Genomic DNA, 21914 nt, shown 5'->3' on the forward strand with positions numbered 1-21914 from the left:
ATGGAGGGGGAAAAAAAGCAAAGACCCAACCATATAGAAATTCATAGTGAAAATGTGAAAGGAGACAAAGGAGCCAACAAATTGGACAAAACAATCATAGAAGTCAGAGGACAATAAGTGGTGAGCCAGAGAAGCCAAAATTGAAGAGACAAAGTGAAAGATGAAACAGAAGAAAGGGAAGGAGTAGAGAAATTTTATGACAGTGAAGAAAATGTGATGAGAGAGTAAAAATATATATAAAAGAAAATTGAGATACCAACTCACATAAATTTCTTTGCTTTGTAAATGGGCAGTTTGGCGTATCAGAGGCACACACTGTAAATATCAAGTGGGTTCATTAATGAATAAATAACATAATAAATGAGAGAGAATTGTCAAAGAAGGATGAATGAAAGGTCTTCATTAGGGGCCGGATGACAATGTTTTCGAAGAACCTGCATGCCGCTGTGTTGTGACACACACTGTTAATATTCAGCAGCCTGAAAGCAATCAAAGAGCTGTGACCAGTAGGAAGAGGGAGGAGCAGTTCAGTGGCAGGTGAGGCAGAAGCTTACAAAGGGATGAAGTTTCTAGGTCCTGAATAGATGGACCAGGTGGCTAAGCTGAACATAAATCATAGGCCATAAAGGAAGTCACAGAACCTGAAAAAATAACTAAAAATAACACAAAATTAAAAAACACAAGCTCAAACAGTTGGGAAACTTGAAAAGGAAGATAAATAGTCATGTGATAAACTTTGAGTCTTCTGTGATATTCTTCTATAGCTGTATTCTTATTCTTTGAGGCCTAGATGTACACTTTCCCCTACTCATATCCTCATCTGCCTATACAGAACGACTCTCCTTCATGGGCTTGGTTCCTGCTCCATCCTCCTTCTCTAGGATGCCAGCAGCAACATGCCTCATAGAAGGCTGACATCAGAGGGGAGTTGAGGAAAACAATTTTTACATTCCTGGAACACAGAAATCTTAGCTTGCTGATTTACTCACTAAAGAGTGTCCTTCTGTCCCTCCCACTTACCTGCTTTGCCAAGAAAATTGAGAGGATAGCATCATTAAAGATTCAGATAGATTATAGTTCTTCCAAAATCAAAGGGATCCTATACAGGATCATTAAAGACACTCACAAATAGCTGTATAAAACAATCAGAGCGGCAGCTAATTATATCCCCAGGAGGTAGTGACCAAGTGATGCTGCAGAGATCTGGGATTGCCAAACTGAAATTACTTGGCCTGGGGAATTATTGCCTATAGTTGTTTCGGTTTTCCCAATGAAGCCCAGCAGAAAAGCTAACAGTGTTAATAAGAAAACAATGAGAGGCATTTCGCCTTGTAACACATAGGCCTTTTCCGTTTTTTAGAGTGGCTTTAAATCTTTATCTTATGATGACTAAAGGTGAATTCCAGAGCAACATTAAAAACTGCCCTTTACAATTTTTAATCATTTAATCATTTCTATGTTGATTACCATAATACTATTCAACTTAAACAGAGAATATATCAAAAAGTATGAAGAATACATGGAGATAAAACCATATTATATGGCATGAGAAAAGTAGAGAGAATATGTAAGAAAATGAGATTTAAAGCGATTTCAAATATAATGATTCTCTATATACACTATTGAATGCTCACTGCAAAGCAGGTGTTGCCACCTAATCTGAAATTATATTTCACTTAAAATTATAGAGATATTAAAAGTCTGGTGTATATACGAATTTAGAACAGTCCCAAAATTTTCTTCTCTTTCTCCTACAGCTAACCTCCTTAAATTATAGAAAAGTCAGTACTGCCCAACATATTCATGAAGCACATATGATCCTGAATCCAAATTTTAAGCAAGTACAGCAGCAAAAATAAAACTACGTTAAGCTCAATTATGTAAATAAATGCAGACTTTCAGACTGAGTCCAAACTTGAGATGCTTTTTTCCTCTTCCTTTATGCCAGAAAAAAACATAAATGTAAACTCCATCCTTAGGCTAGGAAATATATCTACAATTCCAAACCACAAAACATGAAGAAAAAAAAACTTATGTGCAACAAAAATTGAAACAGGGCAAGAGTGAACACCAAAATAAAAATCATGCCTCCTAAAATCTTGAGCTAGGCACCAAACTCAGCAATCTCAAAAAGAGGTGGATACACTTCGAAAACAACCAGCGATCTTTCCTTTGAACAGAAACATGGGAGTGTGTGAACCCTCACTCCACAGAGTAACCAAGGAAAGAATCTTAAAGAGAAAGACACAGATACAGCATCTTTGGCATAAGGAGGCCATTTGTGGAGGAATGAAAGAAAACTCAAGGCAAGAAGCAGGGGGTAGGGTGGGGGGAAGCAGCCAAACACCTGACTGTTCCCATTATGTAATGAAAAGGATAAATCTTAAGACACATGACCAAAATTAACAACTATGGCTGCTCTGTGCCAGGGAGTAGTTAGCCAAGGAATCCATGAGAGAGTTGTCCCATCAGGTGAGAGTGTATTTGCAGACAACACTCCAAACTCAGATGCCTTCTATCATATCCATTAAATCCCTTAGTTCCTCCTTCACACTATTCTTTCACATTTCCAGTATATTTAATTAGTATATGAGATTAATAATTCAGGCGCCTGACTGGCTCAGTCTGTAGAGCACAGGATTTTTTTTTTTAATATAGTTTATTGTCAAATTGGTTCCATACAACACCTGGTGATCATCCCAACAAGCGAGAGCACATGACTCTTAATCTCAGGGATTTAAGTCTGAGCTCCACATTGGGTGTAGAGATTACTTAAAAATAAAAACTTAAAAATTAATCATATTATATATTATAATAATTTTATTATAAAATAAATCAGGGGATGACCTATATGAAAATACTTCAGGGGCCCCTGGGAGGCTCAGTTGGTTACGCGTCCACCTCTTGATTTCGGCTCAGGTCATGATCTTGCAGTTTCTGAGTTTGAGCCCCACATCAGGCACCACGTGTGGAGCCTGCTTGGGATTCTAGCACTCTCTTTCAAAGTAAATAAACTTCAAGAAAATCTTCAAGGAGAAAAGGGAAAATGGCATAAGGTATATACAATAAACATAATAGAAGGTTTTATGCCATGAAGTAGTGAAAGGAGCAAAATTTTCTATACATTTTTCAAGATATAACTTCTTTCTAAAATGACAGAAAATATACATGGGTTATGCAAAGAAATAACTGACAGAAAATACAAAATGGTAAAAAAACAAATCGGACAAATTCAAGAAGCACAGGCATACTTTTATTGCACTTCACTTTATCGCACTTGGCAGGTATTGCACTTTTACAAATTGAAGTTTTGTGGCAACCCTGCATTAAACAAGTCTATCAGTGCCATTTTTCCAACAGTATTTGTTTACTTCATGTCTCTGTGTCACATCTTGGTATGCTCACAAGATTTGAATCTTTTTCATTATTATTATATTTATTAGGGAGTTCTGTGCAATAATGCTGGAAAATAGTATGGAGGTTTCTCCAAAAAGGTAGAAAAGGAACTACCCCATGACCCAGCAATTACAGTACTAAGTATTTATCCAAAGGACACAAAAATACTGATTCAAAGGGGCTACATGCACCCCAATGTTTATAACAGCACTACCAACAATAGCCAAATTATGGAAAGAGCCCAAACGTCCATCAATTGATGAATGGATAAAGAAGATATGGTGCATATATATATTTATGTGTGTGTGTGTGTGTGTGTGTGTGTATATATATATATATGCACATACATACACAGTGGACTATCAGCCATCAAAACAAAGAAACCTTGCCACTTGCAACAATGTGGATGGAATTAGAGTGTATTATGCTAAGTGAAATAAGTCAGAGAAAGACAAATAGCGTATGATTTCACTCATATGTGTAATTTAAGAAACAAAACAGATGACCATAGGGGAAGGGAAGGAAAAATAAGATAAAAACAGAGAGGAAGGCAAACCATGAGAGATCCTTCAGTACAGAGAATAAACTGAGGGTCGCTGGAGGGGAGTGGATGGGGGCATGGGCTAAATGGGTGATAGACATTAAGGAGGGGACTTTTTGGGATGAGCACTGGGTGTTATATATAAATGATGAATCACTAAATTCTACTCCTAAAACCAATACTATACTATATATGTTAACTAACCTCAATTTAAATAAAATCTTGGAAGAAAAAAAGAAATAAAAAATACAGATTAAAATAAGATCTAAGAAATGAAAAATTAGTGTTCCTTAGCGTTCACTGTAATTGGTAAAGAAAAAAATTCAAAAGAAAACTTCTCTGAAATGAAAGAAGCATTGAACTACAGTCTAAAGAGCCTGTCATGGGGCGCCTGGGTGGCTCAGTCGGTTAAGCGTCCGACTTTGGCTCAGGTCATGATCTCATGGATCCTGTTTTGGATTCTGCGTCTCCCTCTCTCTCTGCCCCTCCCCTGTTTATGCTCTGTCTCTCTCTGTCTCAAAAATAAATAAATGTTAAAAAAAAAATTGTAAAGAGCCTATCATAACCCAGGGGAAAAAATGTTATTGCATGGGCCACATCAAGGCCAATCCAGTTGAAGTTACCAGACTTCACACACACAAAATAAACAGCCTACAAAATAACAAAACAAGCAAACAAACACCTTAGGAAACAGAGTTCCCCTGAGGTCTTATAAAAGAAAACCATCAAAGAATAAGCTCCACTAATCAAAAAGTGACTAGAGATGACATATTCAATTATAAAGCCTAATATTAAACAATTCTGGGAATTATGATTAAAGAACAGAATACAAACGTTACAAACTATGACAGTATTAAAGAGTAATTAACTTAAACAAAAATTTAAAAAAACATTTCTACTGAAAAACTCTGTTTTTCCTCACCTTTCTCAGTCGAAGAAAATCAACACATCACTTTAAGGATAATTTAGTATGTTGAAGTATAAGGATAATGATTAAAAGAACTAGGAATACTAAAATCAAATCAAATTGAGTGAAGGGAGATGGAGAAGGGGGTAAAGGGTTAAAGTTTAATAGTTTCTTTCTCATAGTGAGAAGTCAATGGATACTGTCTGTGGAGGTAATGCAAAATTAAAGAAGTAACTTATAAACAGTGAATAATTAAAAATGAACTATAAACCTTCAAAACTGTTAAAACATTCACACATAAAAGAAATAAAACATCATATGGAGAAATCTTAATGACAGGATTAAATGGATGCATAAAATTTATGCATTTACTAATATTTACTGAGCACTCTGTAAAAGTGTGTTAATTTCCAAATATTTGGGATTTTCCCACATGTCATTCCATTCATCTTTAACGTAATTCTGTTATTGCCAGAGAATTATTTTGTATGATTTCAATTTTTAAAATTCTGGTAAAGTTTGCCTTATGGTTCAGAATATAATCTGTCTTCATGGATATTGCATGTACACTTGAAAAAATGTGTGTATTTTGCTATTGTTGGGTAGATTGCTCCAGAAATGATTATTGGATCCACTTGGTTAAGAGTGTTACCTAGGTCTTCTGTATCCTAATTCATTTCTCTACATACCTTTTCCATCAAGCATAGGTGTGGACTTTTCTATTTGTCTTTTCAATTCCACCCATTTTTTACTCATGTATTTTAAAGCTTTTTCATTCAGGACATGAAAATTTATGATTTTTATGTCTTCTTGCTAAATTTACCATTTTATGATTATGTCATGTCTATTTTCTTCCCTAGTAACGTTTTCTGAAGTGCACTTCAGAAAAGTAATTAATATAAGCTATTAATATAACAGCTCCCATTTTTTTTTCACCATTTGTATGATACATTGTCCATCCTTTTTAACATATATAGCTTTATAATTAAAATGGGTTTGTTGTAGACAGCATATAGTAGGTATTTTTTTCAATCTGATAACATATCTTTAATTAGTATGCAGTCCCCTATAGTTAATGAAATTATTAACACGGTCATTTAGGTCTAGCATTTTATTATTTATTTTGTTTTCTCTCCCCATTGTTGTTCTTCCCTTCATCCTTTTGGGTCTCCTTTTGGGTTATTTGAATATTTTTTTAATTTGATAAATTTTTATATTTACTTTTTTTTTTATTATTATTATTATATCCCGGTTACTGTTGCTGCTGTTAGTGCTACTCTGGAGATTACACATACCTAATTTTTCACAGCTTATATTTAATATTGTGCCACTTCAAGCAAAATGTAAAAGGCCTACCATAGAGTTCTCTATATACTCCCCATTTTATGTCATGGTTGTCATATGTATTATACCTAAAAGTTCCTTGATCTGAATATCCCACATCTGAACATCGATGATTCAATGTGATGATTTTTACCTTTAATATTCATACATATTTTAGAGAACTTAAGAGGAATATTGTAATATTATATTTTTATATATACCATTCCTGACCCTCCTGAAATTCCACTCTCTTCTGGCCTTTATGGGCTTTTTTCTGAGTAATCTGTTAACATTTATATCATTTCCCTTCTATATAATGTGTCCTTTTTCTCAGACTGCTTTCGGTAATTTTTTTTTCTTTTTTTTTTCTTTTTTTTTTTTTTTTTTTTTTTTTGGTCAGTATTTTATGAAGTTTCACTGTAATGATTCTGGCCATGTTTTTCTTTGAGTATATCCTGCTTCGTTTTGCTGGGCCTTTTGAGTCTATACGTTTACGTCTTTAAATATATTTGGGAAGCTTTCCACCATTGTTTCTTCAAACATCTTTTCTATACTAATCTCTGTCTCCTCTTCCTCTGGGACTTCGTGAAAAGAATGTTAGACCTTTCCCTATTGTTCCCAGACCATGAGAATCTGTTCATTTCCTTCCAAATTTTCTTAATCTCTCTTCTTCACAGTGGATCATTTCTACCGATTCATCTTCCAGTTCACTGTCTCTTCCTTTTACCATCTCCATCTGCTATTGATCCTATCCTGTAATTTAAATACTGTATTTTAAAGTTCTAAGTCTTCAATATCATTTTTCTTTATACTTTCTATATCTCTGCTGAGAGATTTATTTGTGCTCATGTAAGCCATCAGTTTTTCTTTCCTCAGAAATGATAGCAGAAATACTTGCTGTAAAGCATTTGCCCCTTCCAGCATCTTGGTAGTCTTGGGGCATCTGTTGATTGTTCCCTTCGGAATGGATCACACTTTCCTCATTCTTAAGTGTCAAGTCATATTAGATTGTATCTCAGACATTTTGAATATTAAGTTGTGACATTCTGGGTAATGTGGAATCCTCTGGAGAACTGTTTGTTGCTGTTTGCTTCTTTTAGGAGGCAATAAGTTGGATTCAGACCAGAAGTTCTGCTGCACCTTCAAATGGTAGGAGATCCAGGGTCAGCTCCGCTTTCAAAGCCTTAGCTATGCTGTTTTGAGTATGCCTCACTCATGGGACACCCGTTGGTTTGCCTGGAATTCTGGAAGTAGTTTGTACCATAGATAAGTTCTCAAGGGTCTTGTTATCCTAGTTTCGATAGGTCTCACATGTGCACAGCTCAGAAACCAGCACAGGATGTGTGCTGCTGCATACACTGAATTAGGGGATCTCTCTCTATGGGTTGTTCATCTCCAAGAATCTTCCCACACTTTTTGAATTGCAGGGCCTATTTTCATCAGCTGACCAGAAATATGGGGTTTCTCTTAGAGTGAAGCAGCTGCTTCAATTCAGCTGAGCTGCAACTCCATAACTGGGTCCTTTCCTTGGGTAAGGCAGCAAGATAAAAGAGGCAAAAAAATATGTAAAACTTATTTCACACTCTTCAGATCACAGGGGCTCTCTCTCAGTTCCCTTTTCCAAAAGGATGTGGTATCATCCCTCAGAATTTGAGCTGTCTGTGACACTGTCACTGCTCTGTAACAAGAGCTGCCCTGGATGGGCAAACAGAGAAAAGAGAGGGAAAGAAAGAAAAAAACACTATTTCCCTTATACTCACCAGTTTGCAGGAACCACTTTTCACAGTTCCCTGGCCAGAAGTCTTGATTTTCACTTAACGTATTTTCTGCCTGTATCATAACAACCATAGCTCTGCATTGGGGATCTGTTCTTAGTGATAAGCTATGAGAGAAAATATCCAAAAAACCTCACCTGCCCATGGGTTGCTTCTTCAAGGCTGATTCCCCTCTACAAAATACCAGATGTTCTTTACTTTTTTTCCTTGTCTCAGGTACTTAATTTGCATTTTTGCAAGACTGTTTAATCTAAATAATGGGAAAAATAGGCTGTGCTGAGCTTATTATATTTGGACACCACAATGGATTCTTACAAAACACTATAAAAAATCATACATTTCTATTTGGCTCATTTCTCTAATTATAACTCATCTAGATTTTTGGATAAGGAATACACACAGGCATACACACACACACACACACACACACACACACACAGACAATGGAATATTACACAGCTATAAAAAAGGATGAGATCTTACCATATGCAACAACATGGATGGATTTGAGCATATTATGCTAAGTGAAATAATTCAAACAAAGACAAATATCATATGATTTCACTCATATGTGGAATCTAAAAATCAAAACAAATGGATGAGGAGAGGAAGATGGCAGCAGATGAGGAGGACCGTAGGTTCATGTCATCTCATGAACACAACCAAATAACTATCAAACCATCCAAAATATCCCAGAAATGAACCTCAATACTGACAGAACAAATGCTTCAACTAAAAGGAGACAAGAGGACATATCAAAACAAGTGTGAAGTGCAGAGAAATGGTTCAGGAAAGAAGAAACAGATCACAGGGGCTGTGGAGGGGAGAGAGCCATGGCCACAGAGAAGGGTGAGAGAAAGAGGAGTACATAGGGGAACACACAAGCAGAATGTTTCTCCAAAGCCATTGGCCTGAAAACTGAGAGGGGCTGGATCTTGTGAGTTCTTGCAACCAGTGTCTTAAAGCTTGATGTTTTAAAGGTCTGGGGCGTGGCTAAGATACAGACTGGAGGCCACTGCACTGCTCCTGCACAGAAGGCAGGTCCCCTGGGGGCAGACAACATGCAAACAGTTATCTAAGGAGTGCCTTGGGCACACAGTGAAGAGATTATTTGATCTTCTTGGACCATGTCCCTGAGGGGCATCATTCAGAGACACCTCTCCAGGAATAAGGAAGCTGGCTGGTGCCATTTCCCTCCCCCAACCCTCAGCATAAACACAGAGCCACCTGTGCACAGCAGCACAGTGCCAACACTGGGTGCCTAACTTGCTTACACCAGGCCTCACTCCCCTGCACACTGGTGGCACTGCCCTTCTCAGTCAAACCTGCCTTAGTCCCAACAGGCTCCTACCCCAGAGGACCAGCACAAATCACTGCCCACACCACGTATCCCAACCAGACACGTCTGCAAGAACTCAGTTCTGGTAGAGGTGATGTCAGGTCTCATGTCACAAGCAGACCAGAGCACACCTAGTTGAAACTCCCCACATTCAGGCGAGGGACCAAATACTTCTCACAGCAGGCAAGGAGAGCCACGACAGATGAGTGGCCTGAAAGACACAACAGTCCAAATACAACAGCAAAGCACACACAGCACACACCAGAGACACTCCCTGAAGCACCAGGCCATGGGCACTGTATGACTTCTTCCTCAGAAGTCCATTACTTTCAGGAGCAGGAGACATAACTGGTTTTTCTAACACATAGAAGAAGGCAAAGTCTTAGACGAAATTCAAAAACAGAGGAATTTATCCCAAATGAAAGAACAAGATAAGGCCACTGCCAAAGATGTAAGTGAAACAGATATAAGTAACATGCCTGATGGAGAATTTAAAGCAACAATCATAAGGATACTCACTGGGCTTGAGAAAAGAGTGGAAGACTTCAGGGAGACCCTTACCACTGAGATAAAAGAGTGTTTAAAAAATCAATCAGAGGGACACGTGGGTGACTCGGTTAGTTAAGTATCTGACTTCGGTTCAGGTCATGATTTCACTGTTGGTAGTTTGAGCCCCGCGTCAGGCTCTGTGCTGACAGCTCAGAGCCTGGAGCCTACTTCGGATTCTGTGTCTCCCTCTCTCTCTATCCCTCCCTAACTAGTGCTCTGTCTCTGTCTCTCAAAAATAATAAAAATTTAAAAAAAAAAACTAAAAAAATTTTTAAATCAATCAGAGATGAAGAATGCAATACAGGAGACTGGAAACACGTGTGATGCAATGAAAAGCAGTCTGAAAGAAGCTGAGGAATGATTTAGTGACGTGGCAGACAATGAAAAAAAAACTAATGAAGCTGAACAAAAGAGAGAAAAAGGAATTATACAAAATGAAAATAGACTTAAACTCACTCTGTCAAACATAAAAATATTCATATTATAGAAGTAACAGAAGAAGAACAGAACAAAAAGGGGGCAGGAAATTTATTTCAAGAAATAATAGAAAACTTCTCTAATCTGGGGAAGGAAACAGACATTCAAGTCCAGGAGGCATAGCGAACTCTCCACCAACAAAATCAACAAACACAGGCCAACACCAAAATATACTGTCACTTCGTTTGCAAAATGTAGTGATGAAACAATCTGAAAAGCAACAAAAGAAGTCCTTAACTTATAAGGGAAAACCTGTAAGGCATTGGAGATTTCTCAATAGAAACTTCGTAAGCCAGAGGAAGTGGCATGATATATTCAATGTACTGAATGGAAAAATCTGCAGCCAAGATTATTCTATCAGGCAAGGCTATGAGTCAGAGTCAAAGGAGAAATAAAGGGATTCCAAGACAAAAACTAAAGGAGTTTGTGACCACTAAGCCAACCCTACAAGAATTGCAAAATTTTAAAATAAAACACTCACAAATTGAATCCAACAATACATTAAAAAATCATTCACCACAATCCAGTGGGATTTATTCCTAAATTACAAGGGGGATTGAATATTTGTAAATCGATCAACATGATATCCCACATTAATAAAAGGAAGGAGAAGAACAGTATGATTATTTCTTTTCTTTTTTTTTTTTTTTAACGTTTATTTATTTTTGGGACAGAGAGAGACAGAGCATGAACGGGGGAGGGGCAGAGAGAGAGGGAGACACAGAATCGGAAACAGGCTCCAGGCTCTGAGCCATCAGCCCAGAGCCCGACGCGGGTCTCGAACTCACGGACCGCGAGATCGTGACCTGGCTGAAGTCGGACGCTTAACCGACTGCGCCACCCAGGCGCCCCCAGTATGATTATTTCAATTGATGCAGAAAAAAACATTATCCATTCACGGTAAAATCCCTCAAAATATAGGATTGCAGGCAACATAGCTCAAAAGAATAAAGACCATACATAAAAACCCACAGCTAATAAGGGGAAAAACTCAGAGCTTTTCCTCTACAGTCAGGAACACAAAGGGATGCCCACACTCATCACTGTTATTCAACACTGTACCGGAAGTCCTAGCCACAGCAATAAGAGAGCAAAATATTGCTGTGTTGTGTACCTGAAATTAATGTACCATTGTGTGTCACCTACACTCAAAAAATTTTTTAAACAATTTAATTAAAATAAAGCAAATTAAATTACATAATTTAATATATATATAATTTTCTAGGACATCTATTTTGGCGTGCTTCCATGAATTCCTAGACACAATTCCAGATACAGGGTAAGCACAAGTCCATACATGTAGTAAGAAAAAAAAATAACTTTAGAGGACATATGAATAAAGCAAAGAATGAATTATTGGTTCCTGAATGTGCATATGTATGTGATCAAAAGAAAATCAGAGAATGTCATCAGTTTATGCTTTTCAAACTTGTTCCCACAAAGGTTTATATCACCAATAGAAAAAATATTGAGTGATCATGAAGCAATTATCTAAGAGAAAGATTAGTGAGAAAGGGGCATGAAGGCAGAATGCTATCAAGTAGGAGAGATTAGTAGCCCTGCAGTCTGCAGATTGTTTTTAAATACTTGAAGAACAATCTGAATGCAAAATTTTCCAGCTAAACAACATAACTATGCCCTCCAAAACATAAAGAAAAAGTTGAGAGATTATAATGGAACTGAAAAACCTGGATTAGGTATGTACATTTTCCAACTGACAAGAAATAAGCAAAAGAGCCATTATTGGTAATAGTGGAGACTATCAATCACCAGTGAATAATTAGCATCTTGGTTACCTCAAGAGGTAGATCATAAGAAAATATATGGATAAATTGAAAAACAGATGATAAACTGAAAACGTGACTTTTAAAGTATTAGCAAATATACTTAAATTTCTTAAGTTTTTAAATAGTGAAGCCAAGAAAAGATTTCAAGTAGCATATACATGTGCAACTCCATGTGAATCAACTTGTTTTGAATTAAGGTTTATCTCTCTAGGTCTTCATTATCTAAGGGAAGAAGAGCATTTATAAGAGTGTGCTAACATTAAAATCAATTGCAGAACCACTAAAGAAACCAATTCTACAATTTCAGATACCAGCTACACAATGATCAGGATAAAAATCTTACAACATTTTTTATGAAATCTTCCTAAAAATCATTAATGGTCTGAAAGTTCTCTTCACTGCTGCCTTCATCTCTTTATTCCTGAACGTGTAGATGACTGGATTCAGAAAAGGAGTGATGACTGCATCAAAAATGGCAAGAAATTTGTCCATCTGGGAATTGGGATGTGGCCATGTATAGACAAACATGGTTGGACCAAAAAACAAAAGGACCACAGTGATGTGAGCTGACAGGGTGGAAACGGCCTTGGATGAGCCACCGGAGGAATGTTTCCAAACAGAGAAAAGGATGATGACGTAGGAGATGAGGAGTATGAAGAAGGAACCCACACAGATAAACCCACTGTTAACAGTGACCATGAACTGCAATCTGTAGGTATCTGTACAGGCCAGTCTGAGGAGCCGAGGAAGGTCACAGTAAAAGCTGTCCAATACATTAGGACCACAGAAGGGTAAATTAACAATGAATGCTAGTTGGAACAGTGAGTGACTGACACCAAGGGCCCAGGCAGCAGCCAGAAACAAAAGGCACATTCGTGGGCTCATGATGGTCAAGTAGTGGAGAGGCTTGCAGATGGCAACATATCTGTCAAAGGCCATGGCGATGAGCAGCACCATCTCCACACCACCAATGACGTGGATGAAGAAGATCTGGGCGATGCAGCCTCCAAAGGAAATGACTTTGTGCTTTCTGAAAAGGTCATAAATCATCTTGGGTGAGGTGGCAGAGCAGGCTCCCAAGTCAATGAAAGAGAGATTGGCCAGTAGGAAGTACATGGGGGAATGCAAGTGAGGATCAACGGTCACAGAGAACACAATGAGGATGTTCCCGGTCATGCTTGCCACATAGAGCACAGAGGAGAACACCAGGAGGAGAAGCTGGATCTCCCATGAATGAGTGAGTCCCAGAAACACAAACTCAGACACAACCGAGTGATTCCCTCCATCCATTGATCCAGCCAACTGGGCTGCCATTGAAATGATGAGAACTATGAATGTGACAAAGAAATTGTGATGATCAGGAATGATACTGATATTAACAATTTACGTTGCATTACAAAAGAGAACTACCTGGTAATCCAATGCTTCACTATTCATAAGTAATGATGATAATGATGATGACATAAGCACAACTCAGGAGATTATAAGTGGAACTATCAGAAAAATCTCTCAGAGCCTAAAATTAATAGGAGAAGTAGGCAAGAAGAAAAGCTTCACAGGGGCCTGCAGCAAGAAACAGAATATACAATCAAGACAGTATATTTACTTACAAAAAAAAAAGAGGCAGTAGGTGGAAATAAATTTATTTAATTACGCACAAAGGGAAATTCAACAATGATACAAATTATATCTGACCTTACTTTCCCATGTCAACACACTTAATCTCCCTTTTATGATCATTTTCAATTACACTCAGAGAGTAGGGTTGTGGGGAAACTGATTAATCAACGGATCGGCATCTAGGAGTGAAAGTCTTCTGAAACATGAGATGGGAATGAATTAAGGGGAAATGCACGGTAGACAAGGATGTAGATGCAGATTAGGGACAATGAAACGGGGGAAGAAGAAAGCACCAAAACCAGGCAAGAGTAGTAAAACAGGGAGAAATGGACCTTAACAAAGACAGAATTTCATTCTTTGTCACTATGTCAGATCAGGTTCACTGCTTTTCTGAATATCCCTTTTTTTTTTTTTATTGTGGTAAAAACCATGTAACATTAAAATGTACCTTAGAAACCCTGTGTAAGTGTATAGTTCAGTATTATTCAATATATTCATGTTATGAAAAAGATCCCCAGAACTTTTTCATCTTGCAAATGTGAAACTCAATACCTATTAAAAAAACTCTTCTTTCCACTCTCCCTTCAACCCCTTCTAACCACCATTCTACTTCCTGTTTCTATGATTTTTGACTACTTCAGATACCTCATAGATATAGAATCATACGTCATTTATCTTTGTCTTATTCCCCTTACCACAACATCCTCAAGGTTCATCAACTACATCTTCCCATTTTTTTCATTTTATCAAGTTCAATCAATGGGTATCTCAGTCGGTTAAGCCTCCAGCTCTTCATTTCAGCTCATATCATATTTCACAGTTTGCAGGATTGAGCTACGATCCTGTAGGCTTGGGCTCTGTGCTGGCAATGTGCAGCCTGCTTGGGATTCGCTCTCCCTCTCTCTCTACCCCTCCCCCACTCACTCTTGATACATAAGAGAAAAAAACTTTATTTTTTTTAATGTTTATTTATTTTGAAGGAGGGAGAGAGAGAGAAAGCGCCCATGGGGGGTGGGGGGTGGAGCACACAGAGAGGGAGAGAGGGAGACAAAGAATCTAAAACTGGGTCCAGGCTCTTCTCTGTCAGCACAGAGCCCTACAACGGACTTGAACTCACAAGCTGTGAGATCATGACCTGAGCTGAAGTAAGATGCTTAACCGAATGAGCTATCCAGGCAACCCAATAAAAAATAAAAAATAAAAATAAAAACGTTAAGGAAAACTTCAATCAAAATCATACAGAGACCGCTACTGGTCACAAGACTCAATACAGTTCCCTCTGGTGCCTACACCTGGCCAGGTGAGAATTTTATCCAGACCTAATACAAACAAATATTTGGGATTTCACCCTAGGTTTTGCTAAAGCATGGGCCTATACACCACAAGTGATGTGAAATACACCTGCAAAGAGCTTCTATCCGTCCACTCACATAAGGTGCTTATGGCCAGCACTTGGCAACAGTGAAATTATCAATTTTTCTTCATCAGTGACTTAGCCACACCTACCCTGTCCCCTTTTCCACTCGGTAGTATCTCCATCCTGTTAAAACATTCACAAAGTACTTCTTTTATTGTGACCTGCTCTGGTGCTTGACAACATTGTGCTCATTCTGTCTGAAATCCATGCAGATATGTTTTCTCTCCAAGGTCATTTGTACTTTTAAGGTTTCAGCCCATTTTGAAATGAAAAGAATATAAAACTTCAGTAACATTACGGGAGGGCACCAGAGCTATCTCCTTGGCTTGATCACCTGTACCTAAAGCTGAAACTAAAAGGTTGGTAACTGGGGTGCCTGTCTGGCTCAGTTGGTAGAGCATGTGACTCTTGATCAGGGTTGTAAATTCGAGCCCCATAGTGAATGCAGAGAGTAATTAAAATTTAAACCTTTAAAAAGAAAGTGGGGTGGCTGGTGACTTTGAAGTTTTGAGTATGCTTTGTATTTAGGAGGGGAAGGAATGAAAGTAGGGGAGAAGATTCCATTACTCTGTATCCAAACACCCACCACACAAATGAGGTAGAGGGTAAGCTCAGAAAATGACTGCTGAAGTTTCACTCTTTTAGAAGGTGCTGGATTGTAGTACAGGTTTACTGACATTCTTCTCCTTTTGCAGGCACAGTGCCAAGAATTTGAAGAAAATTCTCCAAAACAAACAAACAAAAACAAACCAAAAAACCTCCACTTGATACTCTCATCTATCCTAAAACATCCTTCTGCCCCAAAACTTACAAAAGCACTCACTGTGATCTGACCCCAATTCTAGCACACCAATACTGAGCTGAGTCTCTCATATGTACCTAAATCAAATGATTTTGCTGTCAGCTCCTGAGTCCACAGTCCATATTCTCAGAACACACACTCTCTATGGCTTCAAGCTCTTCCATCAGAAATCTCAGCCTGGGCTAAAGAAAAGGGAACCATCTTTGTGAGAGACGGACTGAAGGAAGAGGAATGGTGGGATGAATATGCATGGGTGACTGACAGAGGCACTGGAGACACGGCCAGAAATACTCAGCAACTGAGCAAAAAACATGAAGACTTTCATGAGAAAAGCATATGCACGTGATGAAATCAGATCAGTATTTTTGTCTAAGAGACCGCCTTTTCCACAGTGACCATTACTCAAATGAAAAACCTGAGATTCAAACATCTAAACTGAATTGCTTATAGTCACACAAGTGCCAGAACTGGTGACCAGAGCCCACGTCTCTGGATTCTTGATCCAGAAGTCACAGGTCATGTAGAAAATGACCTAAGAAAGAGTAAAAACTGAACATTAAAAATGTGATCTTCTGGGGCACCTAGGCAGCTCAGTCAGTTAAGCGTCCAACTTCAGCAAAGGTCATGATCTCACAGTTCACAGGTTTGAGCCTCGCACTGGGCTCTGTGCTGACAGCTCAGAGCCTGGAGCCTGCTTTGGATTCTGTACCTGCCTCTCTCCTGCTCCTCCCCTACTCATGTTCTGGCTCTGTCTCTCAAAAATAAACGTTAAAAAAAAATTTAATGTGATTTTCTGAATTAAAACTGACACCAAACACCAGCATTCACACAAACTACCTATTATTTGCACTAAATTATTTGGCATGACAGTAACTACATATAGCTACGTGACCAATTAAATATTGGAAGTACACTATATACAGAAATGAGATCAGTCATTACTACCATACTTTGCTCACTCTTCTCATCTTGGTGCTCATTTGGAAGGACACAACAGTGGTAAATTATTTGAAGGAATATTGGTTATCACATCATCCTTCCTGCCTCTCTATACTTTACTCTCCTCAAAAGTCAAATAAAAGTTCTCAGTTAGTTTACACAGCTTTCCTTAAGAGGAAAGCTATCAAGACATAAATTGCACACATAATAGCTACAATATAAGGCATCATACAATATATGCCATACAAACAGTAGAGAACATCACTGGCTGAATATGTGAAGGGGAAAAACTAATAGAAATTCAAAGGAAGGACCAGTATTATCCAGCAAGGTCAAGGATTTCAGGAAGAGGTTGGACTGTGGGGTATCCTTTTAAATACGAGTGAGAAAGACCTTAACCTGTAGTCTTTGCTTTTAATCACAATTCCTTAAGGGTTTTATTTGAATTGCCCAAAGCTCCTAACTAGGTGTGTAAGTCGGTAAATATTTCCAGAATGGAAGGTTGGTTAATAACCCCTGCACTCTCCGGGAACCAAGGACTCCCATGTTGTTTCTCCGCCATCTTTTGAAATAAATTCCACACAGAGAGAAGAATATTTCTTAGCTCTTATCTCAAAATTTACAATACCCATAACTAATAGTCTCTCTTCAGAGGCACCCCCCCTCTACAAAATATACTTTGCTTGGGGGTGTAGGAAACTTGTGTCTGCAAGCCTACACCTAACACTCAACATGTCACAAAGCTTGGCAATAATCCGAGAGGCAGAAATAGGGGAGAGAGAAAGTATGAAGAAATATGAAAAGAGAGAAAGATACAAGGAAAGGAGAAAATAGAAGAGATACACACTGTGATAATGAAAGGAAAAGACAGAAAAGAAACCCTACAAGGACAGAGGGGAAAAGTTCAGATAAAATTAAATAGGAAGATCCAATTCCCACCTGTGATGGAGTGATTAGGTTTGAAAAGGCAAACTCCTTCAGTACTTGCCCAGCAGACTCACAATTGCTTGTGGATATCACACATGGCAATGAATGCAAAGATTGCTTTTTACAATGCAGTGTAAATGGAAATTATCCACAAGTTCTAACTGCTACTCTAATTTGAGAAGCTTACAATAGAACTGTGAGTAGCTTGGGCTTACAAGTCTACCCAAAGCCTGTTTCTCAATCCAGACTTCCGACTCCACTGCCACTTGCTCTAGGAGCTTGGGAAAGTCACTTAACCTCTCTGAGCCTCAGCTTCCTCATTTGTAAAAGGAGATAACAACACCTCCCTTGCAGGGTGTGGGGAGAACTAGGTGATATAGGTAACATACACCTAGTGCAGTACCTACCACATTGTAAAGGCACAACAAATGGTACCTAATATGTATTAACTATATGTCCCAGTTGTCAGTTCCAAGAATTAAAATTGTTTTAATTTTTAATCCATTATGCTGAGATAACAAAGAGGAGTTGGTTTCACTTTAGGCTTTCGTGTCTATGCTGGTGTCAGGTAGCTTGAAAGGATTCATTAGGGATACTTCTGATAGAATAATTTTGCTTCTAAGTGGAGACACTGCTCAGGACTTGGTTTGTTGGAAGTTTATGTTCTGACAAATCATAAGTCAGGCTGTGTCATTTCCAAAACCACTCCTCTCCCTATAGCCAAAGCCATGAATAAATTCTCACAAAAACTATTCTGAAGACTTTCTTGACCACCTCACATAACACTGGTCATTTGCACCTGCACTGGGGTGGAGTGCTTCATGGATTTCCAAAGGTGTGCTCATCCAGACAAAAATTTACACAAACTTACTTACAAAGAGGAGGCAAACCCACAAATACCGGCCTTTCAGGAAATAACACTTTTGCTCCCAACTCACTTTTGTTTTTCAAGATCCATTTAGCATCTTTAGCCACAGTATTGCAAACTGCACAAGTGGAAAACACAAGGACAGTTTATGCATGTCAAACAATCAGTTATGGATGCAGATGGCCAACATAGTCCTAGTTCTGTGCATTCCTATTCTTCTGTGCCTTCATATTTATTTTACTAACTAAAATGTATTTATGAGTATGTATTGTTGTCAATCACTTGGAAAGACAATGCCTATCTCACATTGTAAGTCAATATCCAACAAACATAGTAAGATGAATGCCACAGACTTCATAATACCTGAGTAAAGTGAAAGAAGAAAGCCACAGCTGTTGTGATCAGAGAAGACAAAATAGAAAACACGGCATTGAGCAGACCTTTTATAAATAGTAAACATTACAATACATACAGAGAGTTTGAAGAATCCTTTCAGACGGATGGTACAATATGAGAAACGACAGTTAAGCTCAAGGTACTCTGAGATGATGGCGAAGAGGGCAGGCTGCCCAAGAGAACGGAAGTTGTGTAAAAGAACAGTAGAATGTAAGACGAGAAGGAAAGTTGAGGCTGGTTTTATGACCTAAGGCTCTAACTGCAGATGGTGAGGTACTGGTAATAAATAAAGAGGAACAAAGACTCAGGAGCAAAGAATTAATGATAAAACCTCTGCTGGAGGAAGATGATTCATCTTCCAGTATGGCAGACACACTAGAAGGAAAGGACAAAGAAGAAAGAAGCTCAGTTAAGAGACTAGTATAATAGAATGGATCGGACTTAAGAATCTTCATTATATCAGCAACACCACTTCTTACAACTGAGAAATTGGGCACCTGGGAGCATCTGACTTTGGCTCGGGTCATGATCTCAAGGTTCATAAGTTTGAGCCCTGCATCAGGCTCTCTGCTGTCCAAACAGAGCCAGCTTTGGATCCTCTGTCCTCCTCTATCTGCCCCTCCCCTGCTCATATTTTTCTCTCTCAAAATTGAATATTAAAAAAAAGAAAGAAAAAAAGCAGGGACAAATCTTTGTTCCTGGATTTTTTTTTTTTTTTTACTGTTATCCCCCTCACCTACCTGTTTTGCCAAGGGAACTAAGAGATCAACATCACTAAAGATTCAAGTATGGTCTCCCAACCACATCCTATTCAGAACCATTATAGACATACCCAAATAGCTGTAAAACAACGGCACAGCAAGAGTGGAAGCTAATTCTAATTACAGCCCTAGAGGGCAGTGACCAACTGATGCTGCAAAGATCTTGGATTGCCAGATTGAGATCCCTTAACCTGGGGAATTATCACCTATGATCATTTTGGTTTTCCCAGTGTAGCCAAGGAGAGAAGCTGTTAATGAGAAGAAATAAGAGTTGGTAATTTTCTGACAAATAGACTCTTTGCATAATCAAGAACTATTTGGAATCTTGACTTTTACTGTGACTGAATATGTATTCCACAGGAAAATTTAAAGTGGACTTTTGCATTTTTAAACATTTTATGATAATTTTAGTAGGGTGTATTCCATTTTAGAAATGTGAAAATATAGAACAGAATTTTTTAAAACCTTGAGGACACACTATTTTGAGTTTAAACAAAAAGAAATACTATTTTCAAAAGTGAAATTAAAGTGATTTTGAAAATCAATCCTCTTGCATATTATCTTGTTCACACTTTAGCACAGCAGAGTAAGCACTATTATCACATGCAAAATTTCTTTTTCCTTTTTTCTAATTTTAATTTTAGTTAGCTAACATACAGTGCAATACTGGTTTCAGGAGTATAATTCAGTGATTCATCACTTACATACAGCACCCAGGGCTCATCACAACAAGTGCCCTCCTTAATACCCATCACCCATCTACCCCATCTCCCATCCACCTCCCTCCATCAAACCTCATTTTGTTCTCTAAGAGTAGTTTGTGGTTTGCTCTCCTCTCTACTCTCCCCTCTCCCACCTTCCCATATGTTCATCTGTTTTGCTTCCTAAATTCTTTTTATCATTTTTTTAATATGAAATTTATTGTCAAATTGGTTTCCATACAACACCCAGTGCTCCTCCCAACAGGTGCCCTCCTCAATGCCCATCACCCACCCTCCCCTCCCTCCCACTCCTAAATTCCAAATATGAGGGAAAACGTATGGCGTTTGTCTTTCTCTGATTGATTTATTTTGCTTACCATAATATATTCTAGATCCATCCACATTATTACAAATTCCATGACTTCATTCTTTGATGGCTGAGTAACATTCCAGTGGGGGGGTGGGGTGTGTGTGGGTGGGTGTGTGTATGTATGTATTATGTATGTATGTATGTATATACCACATCTTCTTTATTCATTCACCAGTCGATGGACATTTGGGCTCTCTCCATAGTTTGGCTGTTGTTGATAATGCTGCTATAAACATTGGGGTATGTGTACCCCTTTGAATCTATATTTATGTATCTTATGGGCAAATACAGAGTGTAATTGCTGTATCACAGGATAGTTCTATTTCTAGTTTCTTGAGGAACCTCCATACTCTTCCCCAAAGTGGCTGCACCAGTTTGCATTCCCCCCAACAGTGAAAGAGTGTTCCTTTTTCTTCACATCCTCCCCAACACCTGTTGTTTCTTGTGTTGTTAATTTTAGCCATTCTGACAGGTGGGAGGTAGTGGCTCTTTGTGGTTTTCATTTATATTTCCCTGATGATGAGTCATGTTGAGCATCTTTGCATGTGCCTGTGAACCATCTCGATGTCTTCTTTGGAAAAGTGTCTATGACATGCAAGATTTCAATTTACGTAATAAACCAGACTATATAGCTAAGAAAGCAGTTTCATCTTTGAACACAGAACCACTAATTTGTTCCTGTTCTTCCCTGCAGCATACTCCTTTGCCACAAAGTACTGAATACAAGTACAATGTTACCCAATTTTTTTAGAAGACAAAATCAAAGTATCAGGTAAGACCACCAACACCACAGAGATAATTGACTGTCACTTTTGAAAATAGATAATTCTAGCTTAAGACAGCTGAAAACAAAGTGTTTCCTCTCCTCTTCCTGCTACACCAAGGTAACAAACAAGGCTCTCACCAAACCTCACACTTTATAACCCTTCCTTCTTGTGCACTCAAGAACCACTGCAGCTTTCCCCCCCACTTTGGTATCATCCATGCTTCCCTGTTTTGATATTCCCCTCAGCTTTCCC

The 21914-nt window shown here is 38.3% G+C and overlaps 1 protein-coding gene across 1 annotated transcript; it reads right to left on the reverse strand.

Moving 5' to 3' along the window:
- Positions 1–12445: 12445 nt before the first annotated feature.
- LOC121021768 (olfactory receptor 4F3/4F16/4F29-like) lies at positions 12446–13384 on the reverse strand. Its single transcript, XM_040462395.1, has one exon. It carries the CDS (start codon positions 13382–13384, stop codon positions 12446–12448), a length of 939 nt encoding a protein of 312 aa, XP_040318329.1.
- Between the last annotated feature and the right edge of the window lie 8530 nt (positions 13385–21914).

The sequence above is a fragment of the Herpailurus yagouaroundi genome, unplaced genomic scaffold (assembly GCF_014898765.1).
Source record: "Herpailurus yagouaroundi ecotype Mexico unplaced genomic scaffold, PumYag 315, whole genome shotgun sequence".
Taxonomy (NCBI): Eukaryota; Metazoa; Chordata; class Mammalia; order Carnivora; family Felidae; genus Herpailurus; species Herpailurus yagouaroundi.